At 42.8% G+C, this 13,507-nt stretch overlaps 1 protein-coding gene across 1 annotated transcript in view; it reads right to left on the bottom strand.

Moving 5' to 3' along the window:
• SEC62 (SEC62 homolog, preprotein translocation factor) overlaps positions 1-5,624 on the bottom strand; it is a 26,304-nt gene extending 20,680 nt beyond the window's left edge. The window contains exon 1 of the mRNA XM_019532714.1: positions 5,492-5,624. Coding sequence (XP_019388259.1) covers positions 5,492-5,522 — 31 coding nt within the window. The 5' untranslated portion in view covers positions 5,523-5,624. The remainder of the gene's footprint in view (positions 1-5,491) is intronic.
• Positions 5,625-13,507: the final 7,883 nt, after the last annotated feature.

Raw genomic sequence — 13,507 nt, 5'->3', positions numbered from 1 at the left:
CTATGACCCCAGCTGACTTCCTGCCCTTTGGGCAGGGGGCTGGACTCGATGATCTCCCGAGGTCCCTTCCAGCCCTGATGTCTATGAAATATGGACTCCAGTTACATATCATTTCAAAATATTTTGAAATATTTTGAGAAACTTTTCTTCTTTCACATCCATAATATAAGGTGTTTAAATAGTTAAATAAAGTGGCATTTGCTTGCATTTTAACAGAATTTCAATTTCCACTCATATGTAGCTTGACACAGATCACAATCAACTATTAACCTATTAAGTAACAGACTAAATGTTAAAAGTCTATTTAAACAAAATTAATTATATTAAAAACAAAAGTACCAAATTTGGTATTTTGTTGCAAGTCACCACATTTTAGTGGCTGCCAGTCACTAAGAACTAACCTTCAATAACAAGGTTATATAAAATAGTTTAGGAATATAGGATTTTTGAAGAACAAACTCATCCTTGCAGCCACTGCTGACAGGGTGAAGTGGCCAAAAGGGGGCCTGTCCCCTGAATATATTCAGCAAAAAGTAATATTAAGGGTGTGGTAAGGCTGGGGTGTAGAGGAGGTGATAGGAACAAAGCTCCTTCCCCATTACTGAAGTACTGCGGTAGCACCAAAGAACAGATGGCCCTTTAAGGCTATGGGACCTCTCCCATACTATGGACTATAAAAGCCAAGAAAAAAAAGGCAGTTCCTAGAATCACAGAGAAGTAAGGCTGACCTCCAGAGCTCATCCAGTCCCACTCCCTGCCTGAGGCAGGATCATCCCTATCCAAACCATAATCTCAACCTTATATAAGATTACTGTCAACTCTGACAACACAGGCTTAACACTCTAACCTGCCACAGGTAAATCAGGGAAACCACAGAAGCCAACATCCTGCTTCTATGAAATGCTGTCAATATACATTCAAGTGAGCCTGGGTAAAGGGCCACGCACTCCACTACAAAGGATAACAAAAAACCCCACAGTCCATACCACTCTGGCCATGAGGTAAAATTCCTTCATGACCCCAAATATGGCAGTTGATCTAAACCTGAACAGAGGGGCAAGACCCTCTAGCCAGGAGCCTCTGGCTTTGGTCCCATGAGGTGCATTGGCACACCCCAAAGTCACTACAGCCGAGGCCGTAGCTAACACCCAATGCCTCTGAGGAGGCTTAAAAACCTTGTTGTATGTAGTTGTACTGTGACTACTGAAGAGGTCGGAGCTTTCCATAGAGGACCAGAGGACACATACGGTTGTGGAAGCAGAAACCCAGAAAGGTGGCTGGAGAGCACAGTGAAGGACCATAGGCTGCAGATGCAGGAGCAGAAGGCCAAGGGACTGAACTCACTTGAATTTTATATGATGGCAACGGGAGAGGGGTAGAGCAATAACAATTCCAGACCACAATGGTGCCAGTAAGGTATTTAGGTGATATACCCACCACGCTACTTTGGGACTATGCAGGAAAGTGGCTGACTGGCACAATACAAACTGAAAACCCTCAATATACAGTAATACCACCCAGCTCTTACACTGTTCTTTTCCGCCAAACATTAAGTATTTTACAAAGGAGGTTGTTTTGTCCATCTGTAAAAGGGGATAATACCCAAGCAAAATAGCTAAAATAAAAGATTTAAGTACAGGTTCCTTGCTTGCTATTTTTTAATCAGTTATTTAAATATGTAATCATAGTGGTGCAATTTAGAACTCAATTCACTGAGAAAAACAAAACAAAAACATGGGAATATGCTAATCATCCTGGCTGTATTTTAGGGATATAGCAATTCATTTAAATCCTACCTAGTCCCAAGTAATACTTTATGCTAGAGTAGTGTTACATTGCTTTTGTACCCAGTACAAATAGGAGGAGCATCCCTGACAGGACACACCTCCCTCCTAAATCAGCAAGGCTTGGGAATAAAGCCACATCTACTCTAGCAGTGTTTTGTTGGTTTAGGAAGATTGATAGAGCATTTTGGAAGGGTGCTCCTAGCATGGACAGAACTGGACTTTTGACACAGTTTATTCCAGTCCTATACCCTGCCCTCTCCCTGTAAGAAATCAGCTAAACCAGCAAAAATGCAGATTGGCCAGTAAAACTAGATCTGCATTAGAGTCTTTATCAGGTACCTGCATCTAGAAGAGGCTCACACCTCTTTATACCCCTGACTGATGCAGCACCTGTGCTGACAAGTCTGTCAGGCCTGACTGGCATGTTCTCAGAGCCTGGAGAAAGGAGGAAATGTCCAGCTCTCCCCAGCCACCTGGATCACCTTCACTTGAGAGTTCTGGATGGTGGCAATGAAAGGGATAGGAAAGAGAGAGCTGTCCTCCTTTAAAAAAAAATTGCATTAATAGTTTAAAAAACCCATAACATTATTTGTTGGAGTTGAGCAAAAAAACCCACTGTCCTGTCATGAGAGATGAGAGCAAAACAAAATTTGCTGCTATCACTACTGTTCCCCCCCACCCCAGTTTTATATTTAAAGACCAAAATAGGTGGCTACAGAAACATCTCCAAAAGTTAAATGGAGATCCCATTACTGAACAAATAGAAAAGACTGACAATCCAATCTATCAGAAAAGTAATAATATATATAAAATGCTTACATAGCACTAGGTATCTGCAAAACTTGGGTATAGTGAGGATCAGTTACAGTTCACACATGTACAAGAGAATCCTCACTTACAATTAGAAGTGGAATAGGAAGGTACAGTACTGACCCGAGCAGGGTGCAGGGTCCGGGGCAAATCAGCCCATGCAGGGCCCCACCCCTGCCCCTGCTGTGATCCAGGCCCCAGACCCAAAGAAGCCACTGCTGGCATCACTCTGCAGGGCCCCCAAAGTGTGGGGCCCAGGGCGGTCGCCCTGATTTGCACTCCGCCAGGGATGGCCCTGGGTACAGAAGCTTATCCAAACTTAAAGATGGAAGTTTTAGGGCTGGTTTCCAAACTAAGACTTCCTGGCTCATGGTGCTGACCCTAGACTAAATACTTCTCATATATTACAATGAAAAATGCAATTAATAGGAATTGAAAAAGTTACTGACTTGGGCAAATGACAAGCTTGCCCTTGTTTTACGACAGCCTACAAGCCATAGAGGACAGCTGGCACAGAGCAGCATGATGTACTTGAGGGTGCCAATACTAAACACATTAAGTTTACTGTCTAGACTTGATGCAAGACATAAGCTTCATGCTGAAAGATCTGAAATCCTTGCAATTACAAATAAATCACTAGGGTCATGTACTAGGGACTTGCTGCCCATGCTCCCACCATTTTTCAGGTTACAAGAGATAAATGACCAGAACCTCTCTCTCAAACAGCCACCAGGACACTCAGGAAGATACAAACTAAACTAAATTCCATTTCACACCATCCCCAACTGGTAGATTTCACAGACCTGCTACTCAATGACTGACATGCATCAGGGTGCCAGGATACAGTGCAACTTTAAGCAGCAGTTATCAGCATGAACCACTGCTTGGTTTCCACTGTAGTCACCCGTCTTGCTCCTGTCAGGTCCAAAGAGCACTGCCTACACTCTGATGGAAACCCCAGGCTCGGTGTCCTCCAATGCCCTGAATCATCTTCCAAGTCTGACTCTGTCATCTGATCTTCCACTTAGTAAGTCTTTCATTTCTTAATTTGCTCTTCATAATAAACTGGGTCTTGCCATTGAAATGGATATTTTACCCTTGGCAGTTGGTTGCCTTATGGTATCACCTGCTTGTGAAATCAAAGATGGTCAAGTTCATGTTACTTTGCATGAGTTTTCTGGATATTCAGCTCAGATTCTGGACCAGGTTCAGAATCTGTGAATCTGCATTTACAGAAGAAGGGGTCAAAATAGGTCCTTCCTATTATTCACTAACATCCTCAAATGACAATAATTCCCATTAGGTCAAGACATTCCTCAAGTGTCTGGACCAAGCAAGGCCCAACTTGGGTGGTCTTAACCAAACTGAAAGTAAATTTCTTCTCTCTGCTCTACACGTCTCTTGACTAACATGTCCTGCAAAAAACCTGACCACTTTCTAAAAAGAATCCTCTATTATGGGAAGCAACTTCGTGGATATTTCATATATACCCTGAGCTTTTGCCAACCTTGAAAAGCAATCTTATCATGCAGTACTCCTCAGCTGCCTGCCTCCCCAGTTCAACTTCCAGTCTCAACAATATGACCACTCACTTGGGAAAACAAAGTCAATGGGATAAGCCTTCAGGCCACTAAAAGAGCCTCAGCAGATCTCAGTAGGATTCCTCCACACTGCCCTACCCTGCAGAGTTAAGTGCATGAAGCTGCTACTCTTGTATATCCACTTCACTGAAGAATGCTTTACTCCGTGGGACTTTCAGCATGCTCTGTGCTCCCTCCATGTAAAGCGCTTATTCTTTCCTAGCCAAAAGGCATTTGACTTTAACATCATTCTTCTGGGAGCACCCACACACAATGTTGGCTGTTGCCACTGCCCCTATTCAGGATCCATGCACCTATGCAATATGGGGGCGCAATATGGTTGCTTGCTCATCCTTTAGTGTCTGGGGCAACAGGACCAAGAAATAGTACAGTTTAAGCCAGTGCTAGCCCCTGCAATCTCTGGGGCAGCACTGTGCCACAATTATGCTCCATGCTCATGGGCAAAGGGCCTGCTGTCCTTCCATTTCTTACCCTTCCCACCCTGCATCCAGGGAAGGAAATGGAGGGAATGTCTGGGTCAGAAATCCATGCATCCCTCAGATCCTGCAGTGGGTGGGGAAGCACCTTCCTTCTTCTATGTTCACCTGCTCCAGTCTCCCATGTGCTCATGCTCAAGGACAAAGTTATGGCCAGAGTATCAATCACCCTGCCCTCCTACCAGAAGCATCTATCCCCAGTTGAAAAAAACCTCTGTTGAAAGGAAATGGGGGTATTATTGTGTCTATTGCCATCAGCTCACTATTGTTGCCCTGGGTGGGATGCCACTAGTTACTCTGAGGTCCACGCAGGCACTTCACATTGCTCGGGGTTCCCCACAAACATATAATCTAAGCAGGTTCCTCCACCAACTCCTTTTGGCAGTTTCTTCAGGTGTGAAAGAGGCAACAGATGGAAGGACAGGCCTTAGCAGTCTAACCTTGAGTACCCAGGAGCCAGTCTGTTGACCTGAGCCCTGCCTACCAGCTGAGATGATGTGCCTACCACTAACCTCCAAACTCCATGTGGGCCCTTGAAATAAGAGAAGCCTTTAGCTTTTTTTTTTTTTTTTTTTTTTAACCAGTATAGATAATAAAGAATCCCATGTCTTTGAAGCTGCAGAATGAGGGTTCACTGTATTTACTTCTATACGAGTAAGGTTAATTTTCTGGTTAACTAATGCCTGGTTTGTTTTCCAAGCCCTGGGTTATGAAATTTATACTACACAGGTTAAAATTTTAGTAAATTTAATGAAAAATACAACAGTACCATATTAGTAAATATGCCACATTAATATTTGATTTAAAATAATCCTACCAATAAAATAATCAACTCTGTGGCCCATCATGTTGGTTGATTTTGTTGGACAGTTGAAACGTAGGTATTTGGCTACAGCTTTCTCCTCTTTGAACGGCTCACCAACTTCCTACAACATAAGAATGTAAAATTAAGAGACTTAACACATACTATAGGTAATATACTTTTGTTTTGACTCATCTCAGATGTAAAAATCCAGCTTATTTTCATGGCAACATATAAATAAAGAACACCGTTATACAGTGAGTGTAAAGAATATCTTTGCCTCAAAGACCCTTCTATGTAAAGAAAAGGAATCAAATGATCTAAGACATTGTGATAATACCAAATCTTGAAGTGACAGCAAGTGAGCTTGTATGTTAAAAAAATAACTGTAGGAGATTTAAGTGTTTTGAGCGTTGCTTTTCTTAAAATAGTTTGACATATCTTTACTTTCCAAGCTAAGAATATACAAATACCAAACACTTCATGCCACACTATAAACATAGAAAAAGATTACACAAATGAACAATGATATGCATCCAAAATAAATAAGGACCTATGACCTGCTTTTGTTTTAATAATTATATCTACCACCATTCAATGCTATCTAAAGTTTATTTTCAGAGGAAGAGAGAAAACTATGATACTCAGCCCATGACCCCTGGGTCTCCTTAGAAGTCCGGACATTTGGTGGCAGGGGAAGCAGTGGCAACATTCACTGCCACAGCCTCCACAGACCTATGCTGGATCTAGCCCACAAACCAGCAGTCCCACAGCATTATAGGAGACTGACCCCATCTTCAGGTCCAACCTGTGGACTGGCCGTGCTCTACTCATCTGGCCCCCAGGGGCAGAAGGCTGAGCACTGCATAAATATTTCAGGGAATAAATTTCTGAAATGTCACAAAACATCTTTTCAATTACAATTCTATGACTAGACTATCCACAATTTGTATAAAATGAGCTAGTTTCAAATTCTAAATGTCTCCTATCTTTTCACCAGGAACTTCAGTTGATGTTTCTAAGATATCCCTAATACTATATTATTGCTGCTTTGTAGAGACAGTTGAAGAAAGCCACTAAAAACAAATTAAACTGAAAGGTCTCATTCAGCTGGTCAGAAGTTGGTGTTTACTTATGGTAATATGGGGGGTGGAAACCAACATTCAGCCAGTAAAACCCACTTACTAGGCAATGGTGTTACTCGCTCTTTCTGTCTCCTAGTAAGAGGATAAGATAACTCTAGGCTGAACTATTAAGAGCTTTGTAGAGTTTAATGCACTGAGTTCTACTCTGTATTACTACATGCGCCAAATTTAGTCACTCAAAATTTTCAAACCTGAGTTGGATTGCTAGCCCTATTAAAAATACTGAAACAAAAAAAATCTCTTGATGAAACTGTGGCCAGTTATTTTTTTATCCCTTGCTACACTTGTTTATTTGTGGATATAATTTATGCCAAACAGATTAAATACTTAATTTATAAGCATAAAGTTCTCAATGCCCTAAATTATTTCTTAAAGGACTGCTGTTTCAAAAAACCAAAAGGAAACCTGGTTAACTCCCAGATAAAACTATAGCCTTCAAGGTGGGTTTGATTCAAATCAAATAGATTTAAATCATGATTTAAATCACTAATTAGGAAGTCTTAATTTTGTCACTGTTTTCCATAAAAAAGTACATTCTTGTTACATCACAGAGAAGCTTAATGGGAACTTCTAGGACAGTGGTTCTCAACCTTTTTTGTACCAGGACCCATTTGTAACCATCAATGGCCAGTCCTCACCCAGGGCCCCTCACTCCCCACCCATTGCCCGCACCCCCACAGGCTCCAGGCCCCCAGTGTGGGGGATGGGGGGGCCCCAGGCAGCTCCTCAAAGACTAGAAACTTGCCAGCCTGAAAGGGAAAAGCCATGGTTTCCCATATTTTTCTCCTTTAAAAGAGAATCCATTTTTTCAACTTTACTCGTGACCCTGTCATATATCCTTGCGATCCACACTTTTGGGTCGAGACCCACAGATTGAGAAATGCTGTTCTGTACCGAGCACTGAATCCCACTGGGTAGAGTGGTTTTCTTTAATCTTTATTAATCTATAGGGAAGCTTCTGGGAACCCCACAAGATTGGGCCTCTAATATAATCCATGGCCCGTTGTGACCTATTTATAAAACTTTTCTTAAAAGGTTACATGAATATATTGTCTAAAATAGTACATAATTACAAGTTCCATGATGGTATCTTTGAGCTTAAGATATGTTAAAATTAAAACTTTCTTTATATAGGTTTTTTTTTAAAGCATCTTAATCAACAAATAAATACGATTAAATCAAAAAATATAAATTAAATTTTAAAAAAATCAATTTTTTTTTTTTTTTTAAATTACTGATTTTTTATCCACCCTGACAGCCCTACAACTGACTTTCACCACGCAGGTAATTCTGATACGATTCTGTTCAGCATTCAAGTAGAAAACAGACCTGTTGATATTTACTGAGGTAACAAAAGCAACTGAAGTGAGCTGTCAGTACAAAGGCTTAAAACCTGTGCGTACTAGCTAATCTGGAGCTGCTCTCTCCAAATAGGATGAATTCATCCGGCTGCTCTTACTCTTGGAAACATTTAAATGTTGCCAAGAAACCAGAGCACATTGGTGGTTTGAAGTAGCACTTCTTTCCCCCCACTTTTCTGCTCAGTTGTGAAAAGAGGGACACGATCTAACACAAGCTGGTTCCCTTTCTCAAGATAAACAAGGCCAGCAAGACAACTTATTGACATCTTCAGACAAACAAATATTGTATGCCTTGATGCCTTTCTACCTTGTTTTTAATTTAACTTTTATGAGTTTAACTTTAACTGTTTTTAGCAATATTTGGATTTTCCATAGCATCATGCATGAGGAATTCAAAATGCCTGGCAGTTTTTATCCACATCCCAGAAGGGTTCCAAGGTGTACTCTTCAGATGGAAAAATAAGAATGTAAGAGCCACATTTTCAGTGACGGTTGGTACCTACAGCTCCAATTAACCTGTTAGCAGGTGCGTCAAAGAGCAGAAGTGCTCCACCTTTAGCCCACAGGCCAGATCCAGCCCCTAGTGCTGTGCCACCTGGCTCTGGCACCCCCCACAAATCTGTGGGGAGCCCTATGGGTCTGCACATAGTGCAGGAAGGTGCAGGACTCCCAGAGCCTAGGCCTGACAGGGGAGGCACTAGGTGAGTGGGGCCCCCACATTCTGCAACCCACCACCACTTACCTTGCACTTGCAACTCTAGCTGGGACCCTGCTCTGGCCCACGGCAAGGTATATGAAGCATGCATTACCTCTGGACCCAGCCAAGTCATACAGCAGTGATCATAGCTCTGACCTGAAGCTGCCACTGCCTAGCTGGGCTAGGTCCAGAGGCAGCAATATGTGTACTTCCTTCACCCAGATGCAGCATGGCTCCAGCCACAGCCAGAGCTGCAAGGGGACGGTAAGTGGGAGGGAGGTGCAGGGGGCCCACACCAGGGGATGCAAGCACTATGGGCATGGACAGGCATCAGGCAGAAAGGTGGGAGACAAGCAGGGGAAGCTGGCAGTCAGTCTAAGCACCACAGGGGTAAGCATGGGACAGGCAGGAGGCAGGCCAACTGACCTCTCTATGGTCTGCCCCATCATCACCTGCCTCCCTGCAGCAGTGTAGGGGATAAATACTTGACAACCCTACAAAAATTAGATTCCAGATATGGAAAATTGTAACATGCTTATAACATTTGCATGTCTAAAATCTAATTATGGGGGTATAGGGGCTGTCTTAAATCCAGAGTCATCTTGGATTTGGGTAAATATAGTAATAACTAATACAACATCCTTCAACCAACAGAATCCCAAAGCTTGTGTCTAGTGGTTAGAGCAGTAATTGAAAATAGAGCAGTCTGGGCTATATTCTGAGTCTCCCACCACCTTGACTAAATAATCACATTCTTTGCCTCAGTTTCTCCACTTGTAACTTTTCTACAGAACGGAGACACTAGGATGTGAGCCACTAAACAAGGACTCTTTGCCCAAACAGAAACACAAGCAACATTTTAGACAGAATATAATAATCAGCATTGGAGTTTGGCCAATGCAGTTCAGCCTTGGTGCCTACTGAATCAGTAGCTTAGGTTTCAAAGCTTCCAACATAGTTGCAATGTGCAGCTGAATGCCTGGCTAAACCCATTCACTTACCTTACTGTTAGACTACTCTGTGATTGCATATGTTTAGTTTTTTTGCCATGAGAGAAAAGAGCAAGCTTTGATCAGGTTTCTTGGGTAAGATGTTCAAGACTCCCCCCTGCCTTTTGGGATATGTATATTGTTTAAAAAAAAATCTGATAAGAAAACTCTATAAAAGAAAAGTGTGTTATCCTGGGGCATGTGGGTACTAAACTCCTTTGTAGAAACAGCTATCTTGATTAACTTAAACCTCTAGGTCTTTAGAAATATATCAGTTGAGACGCATCATACTTTATGACTGGTTCTCTCAGGAAATTCTTTCAACATTTTGTGTTTATCTTTTCCCCATTACTTCAGTTAAATTGTCACTAGAGTGACATTTACTAGAATCTTCATTTCCAAAATGTCTTTACTGGAGCCTTCAAAGAGCATGATTTAGTTAATTCTTCCCTCGTTGCCACAACAACACAGAAGAGAGCTTTTACAAACAGGAAAACCCCACTGAGGTGAAACAACAGAGCAAAGACTGGAGAAATCTGAAAGGAATAAATTGTGGGGCATGATCCACTGCAGAATTTGAGGCCCTTTGGCCCTGCTGGCCTGGTTGCTGTTCAACTTGTCTCACCACCACCACTCTTAAATCCATCCCACTACATGGAGGGATCAGGTCCCCAGATCCCTCCCCATATTAAGGCTCATGCTTGCCACTGGACCCCTTTCCACCGCCCCTGCAGCCAGAGGCCACCCCTGTGCTTCCGGGCTAAACTGAGTCCACAAGGAGCCCTGAGGTCTGGATCTGGCCCAGGGCCACAGGTGAGTTTGACATTCCTATTTTAAATAGGCAATTTGTTCCACAATATTTGAACTGCCTGTTAGGGGAAAACATGGTTATCTTCAAAGGTAACTTACAGTTTTACTTCCAAGTTACCTGTCAACATTTTTGAACCATTCCAGAAAAGTTCAAGCAGAGAAGAAAAGCAAATCTCACTTGATTCTCAGTTAGGATGTTCCTGGGTGCCTTGAACATCCTAATTAGATCTCTGATCTAATGTTCCACATGCTTTTTAACATGGAGGGAGAGGGCTTCTACAAAAGAGAAACAACATATTCACCTACATATTGATGCCACAAGTTTAGGCACCGATCCTGCCAAGTCATACATATAGATGTAAACATAACAGTTGTCCTGTTAAAAATTCAGTGCAACTGCTTACTGATTCAGAGTTAAGCATGGGCATATGTATTTGCAGGGCTGGAGTTTTGGGTCCTTATATGAGATACTAATTGACATTTTAAACTGTTATAGTGAATGCTAATTGGATACATAAAACAATTTTGTATGCAGGATAGATGGTTATAACTCAACTTTACAGGAACTTGATTTTTTTTTCTTTTATTTAACTTTTCCTGGGTCTTTTTTAACCCTTAGGAGTAATTTAAATAATGAGGTTACGGGGTTAAAAATAAACTCATCACCAAGAGAGAAATATTCCTCTTAAGTCTTTTTTCCCCCCAGAAAATTACACTTCATTAGTGGACTAGTACAGAGACGTTATAATTAGGCATTACAATCCCAAAATTATAAATACAAAATTCAAGTTACACTTAAAAAACCAAGCATGATCTGATCTGGTGAGACATGTATAGCAGTGAAGACACCTAGCTTTGCTCTTAAGTGACATCTTACAATAATCCATATGATTCTTGTTTAAACATTTTAGCATTTGTAGTCCCAGACTAAGCAGCTTTAAACAATTTTTGTTCCATATTTTCACTCCCTTGCAGCATCATTTCGTGAATTTGAAATGCTTGGTTACATCATTCGTACTGTGTTTTCTGCTCCAAGTTACTGACTCGTGTCCTTTATCTCAATCCTGTAAAGATTCAATTTCTGATCTAGGTATTCTTCCAGGCATTATTTTTTATGCTCATACATGAATACACTAAATAAGAATAATATGATTTGATACTTGTAAAGATTTGAAGATTCACTTTAAAAAAAAACAAAAAAACACTTGATTTTTAAGAAACAGATTTGCCACTACATAAATACAAAAAGAACATGTTGGATGGTTAAACTGGCGTTACAGCTTTTTACATCAGAACAGCCAAGTGTCCTGGTGACTGTGGTCCTCAATTTGAAACTAATTTTGCTACACAGCTTCAGATGTGAAGAACCCCAGCCCCAAGTCCCAGTGGTCACATTTAGGGGACAAGTTCACAGTACCCAGCAGTGCTTCCTTCAATATGCTGCATGGTGCTACGGCACTGGTTTTCAAACTTTGTGGACTCAAGGTGCCCTGTCATAAGTTTTGTGAATGGGGTGGCACCCAATTTAAAAAACTAAGTTGTGTATTACACTGCTTACCTCCTTCTACAGGGGCTAGACAGTAGGGGTGGGGAACTCATCCAGGCAGGGACACCCTGAGCCTAATTTATCTCCTCATACCACACAGCAGCCTTCAAAGGACCTGGTGATCCATGGTTCCCCAGCTGAGAATTACTATGCTATAGGTATGGACCAGCAGCGGCATGGCAGTATCCACATGGTATGTGTGTGGGTAGGATGGGGAAGGGAGGGCCACTAATTAGTACCACTGACAGTTTTTGCCAATTAGCTGCCCATACTTCAATGTGGACTTTGCTATGTACGTGTAGCATGTTTTAGTGTGTCACTGCCAGGCACAGCAAAACTGTGCTCTGAACAGGACCAATGCTTATGTGCTTGGAGGACTTCCCCATTAGCCTTGCTTCAGTTATACCTCAGCACTTGGCAATGGTATCATCCAAAAATCTTTGAAGTACCAACGTCTAAACTTGTGCCACAGCTCATCTGAAAAGCAGTGATGGCTGAGACTAATAAACCACTCTTAATATGAGCTCAGTGCTTCCCAGCCACAATGTCATTATACAAAAGCAAGCATGAAATGCAGGAGTGACCCAGTTACCCATAACCTCCCCAGGCTCCAGCGTTTAACAGTCCCAAATCACTGGTCTAAACTGATTTGTAGCCAAAGTAAATCACACGTTGGATACAATAATCCATTTGCATCTCTTCTTCAAATACCCCCTGCACACCAGTTCTGAGTCAATTGTAACCGGAGCACTCAGAGAGCCGGCACAATTGTGCGGCTAAGCACATCCAGAACGTAACAACAGGCAGAGACGCTTTAAAGGTTCGCTCTTTAAAGATTAAGCTCTAATCAATGCATTTACCAGCCAATTCCCAATAACGTTCCCAGGTCGGGGGGGGGGTGGGGGGGGGGCTCAGCAATACTTCTCTGAGAAACCCTGGAATAGACACCCAGTGGAGGCCGGCACAAGGAGATCTATGCTGGAAATCTTCAAAAGGAGCCTGGACCCACACCTTGTTGGGGTTACAGGACGCCAGGTGTCTTTCCTGCACAGAGCAGGGGGGCTGGCCCCGATGACCTCATAAGGTCCCTTGCATCCCTAAACTTCTGAGAATCTGCATAAAAGGGGCAGCAAATCTTTTCATACCAATCCGGTGGTTGGGACGCAGCTACACTTGCAGCCCAGCCTCCTGGAGGACCAGGCAACACACAGGCACGAGGCCTTCAGACCTGTAAACCAGGGATGCTTTTATGGCTGGGAAAGCAAAACCCTCCTGCTTGCAGAGTATTTACAGAGAGGAGACACACGTGTCCGTCCCCCCCGGGAGCTGCTCTGCACGCTCCTGTGCATCCTCCCGCCCACGTGCCAACAGCCCCCGGCCAGCTGCACCCGCGCACTGAGCCCGGCACCGAGAGGCCCGCGCCGGCCCCAGGGCCCGCTCGAGCCCGCCGGAGACCCGGGCAGGGAGCTGCCCGGCTGCGCGC

This window comes from Crocodylus porosus, unplaced genomic scaffold, assembly GCF_001723895.1.
Source record: "Crocodylus porosus isolate Cpor-Errol unplaced genomic scaffold, CroPor_comp1, whole genome shotgun sequence".
Taxonomy (NCBI): domain Eukaryota; kingdom Metazoa; phylum Chordata; order Crocodylia; family Crocodylidae; genus Crocodylus; species Crocodylus porosus.
Note: the sequence above shows the minus strand (reverse complement) of the source record. Positions and strands in the feature narration are given on the sequence as shown.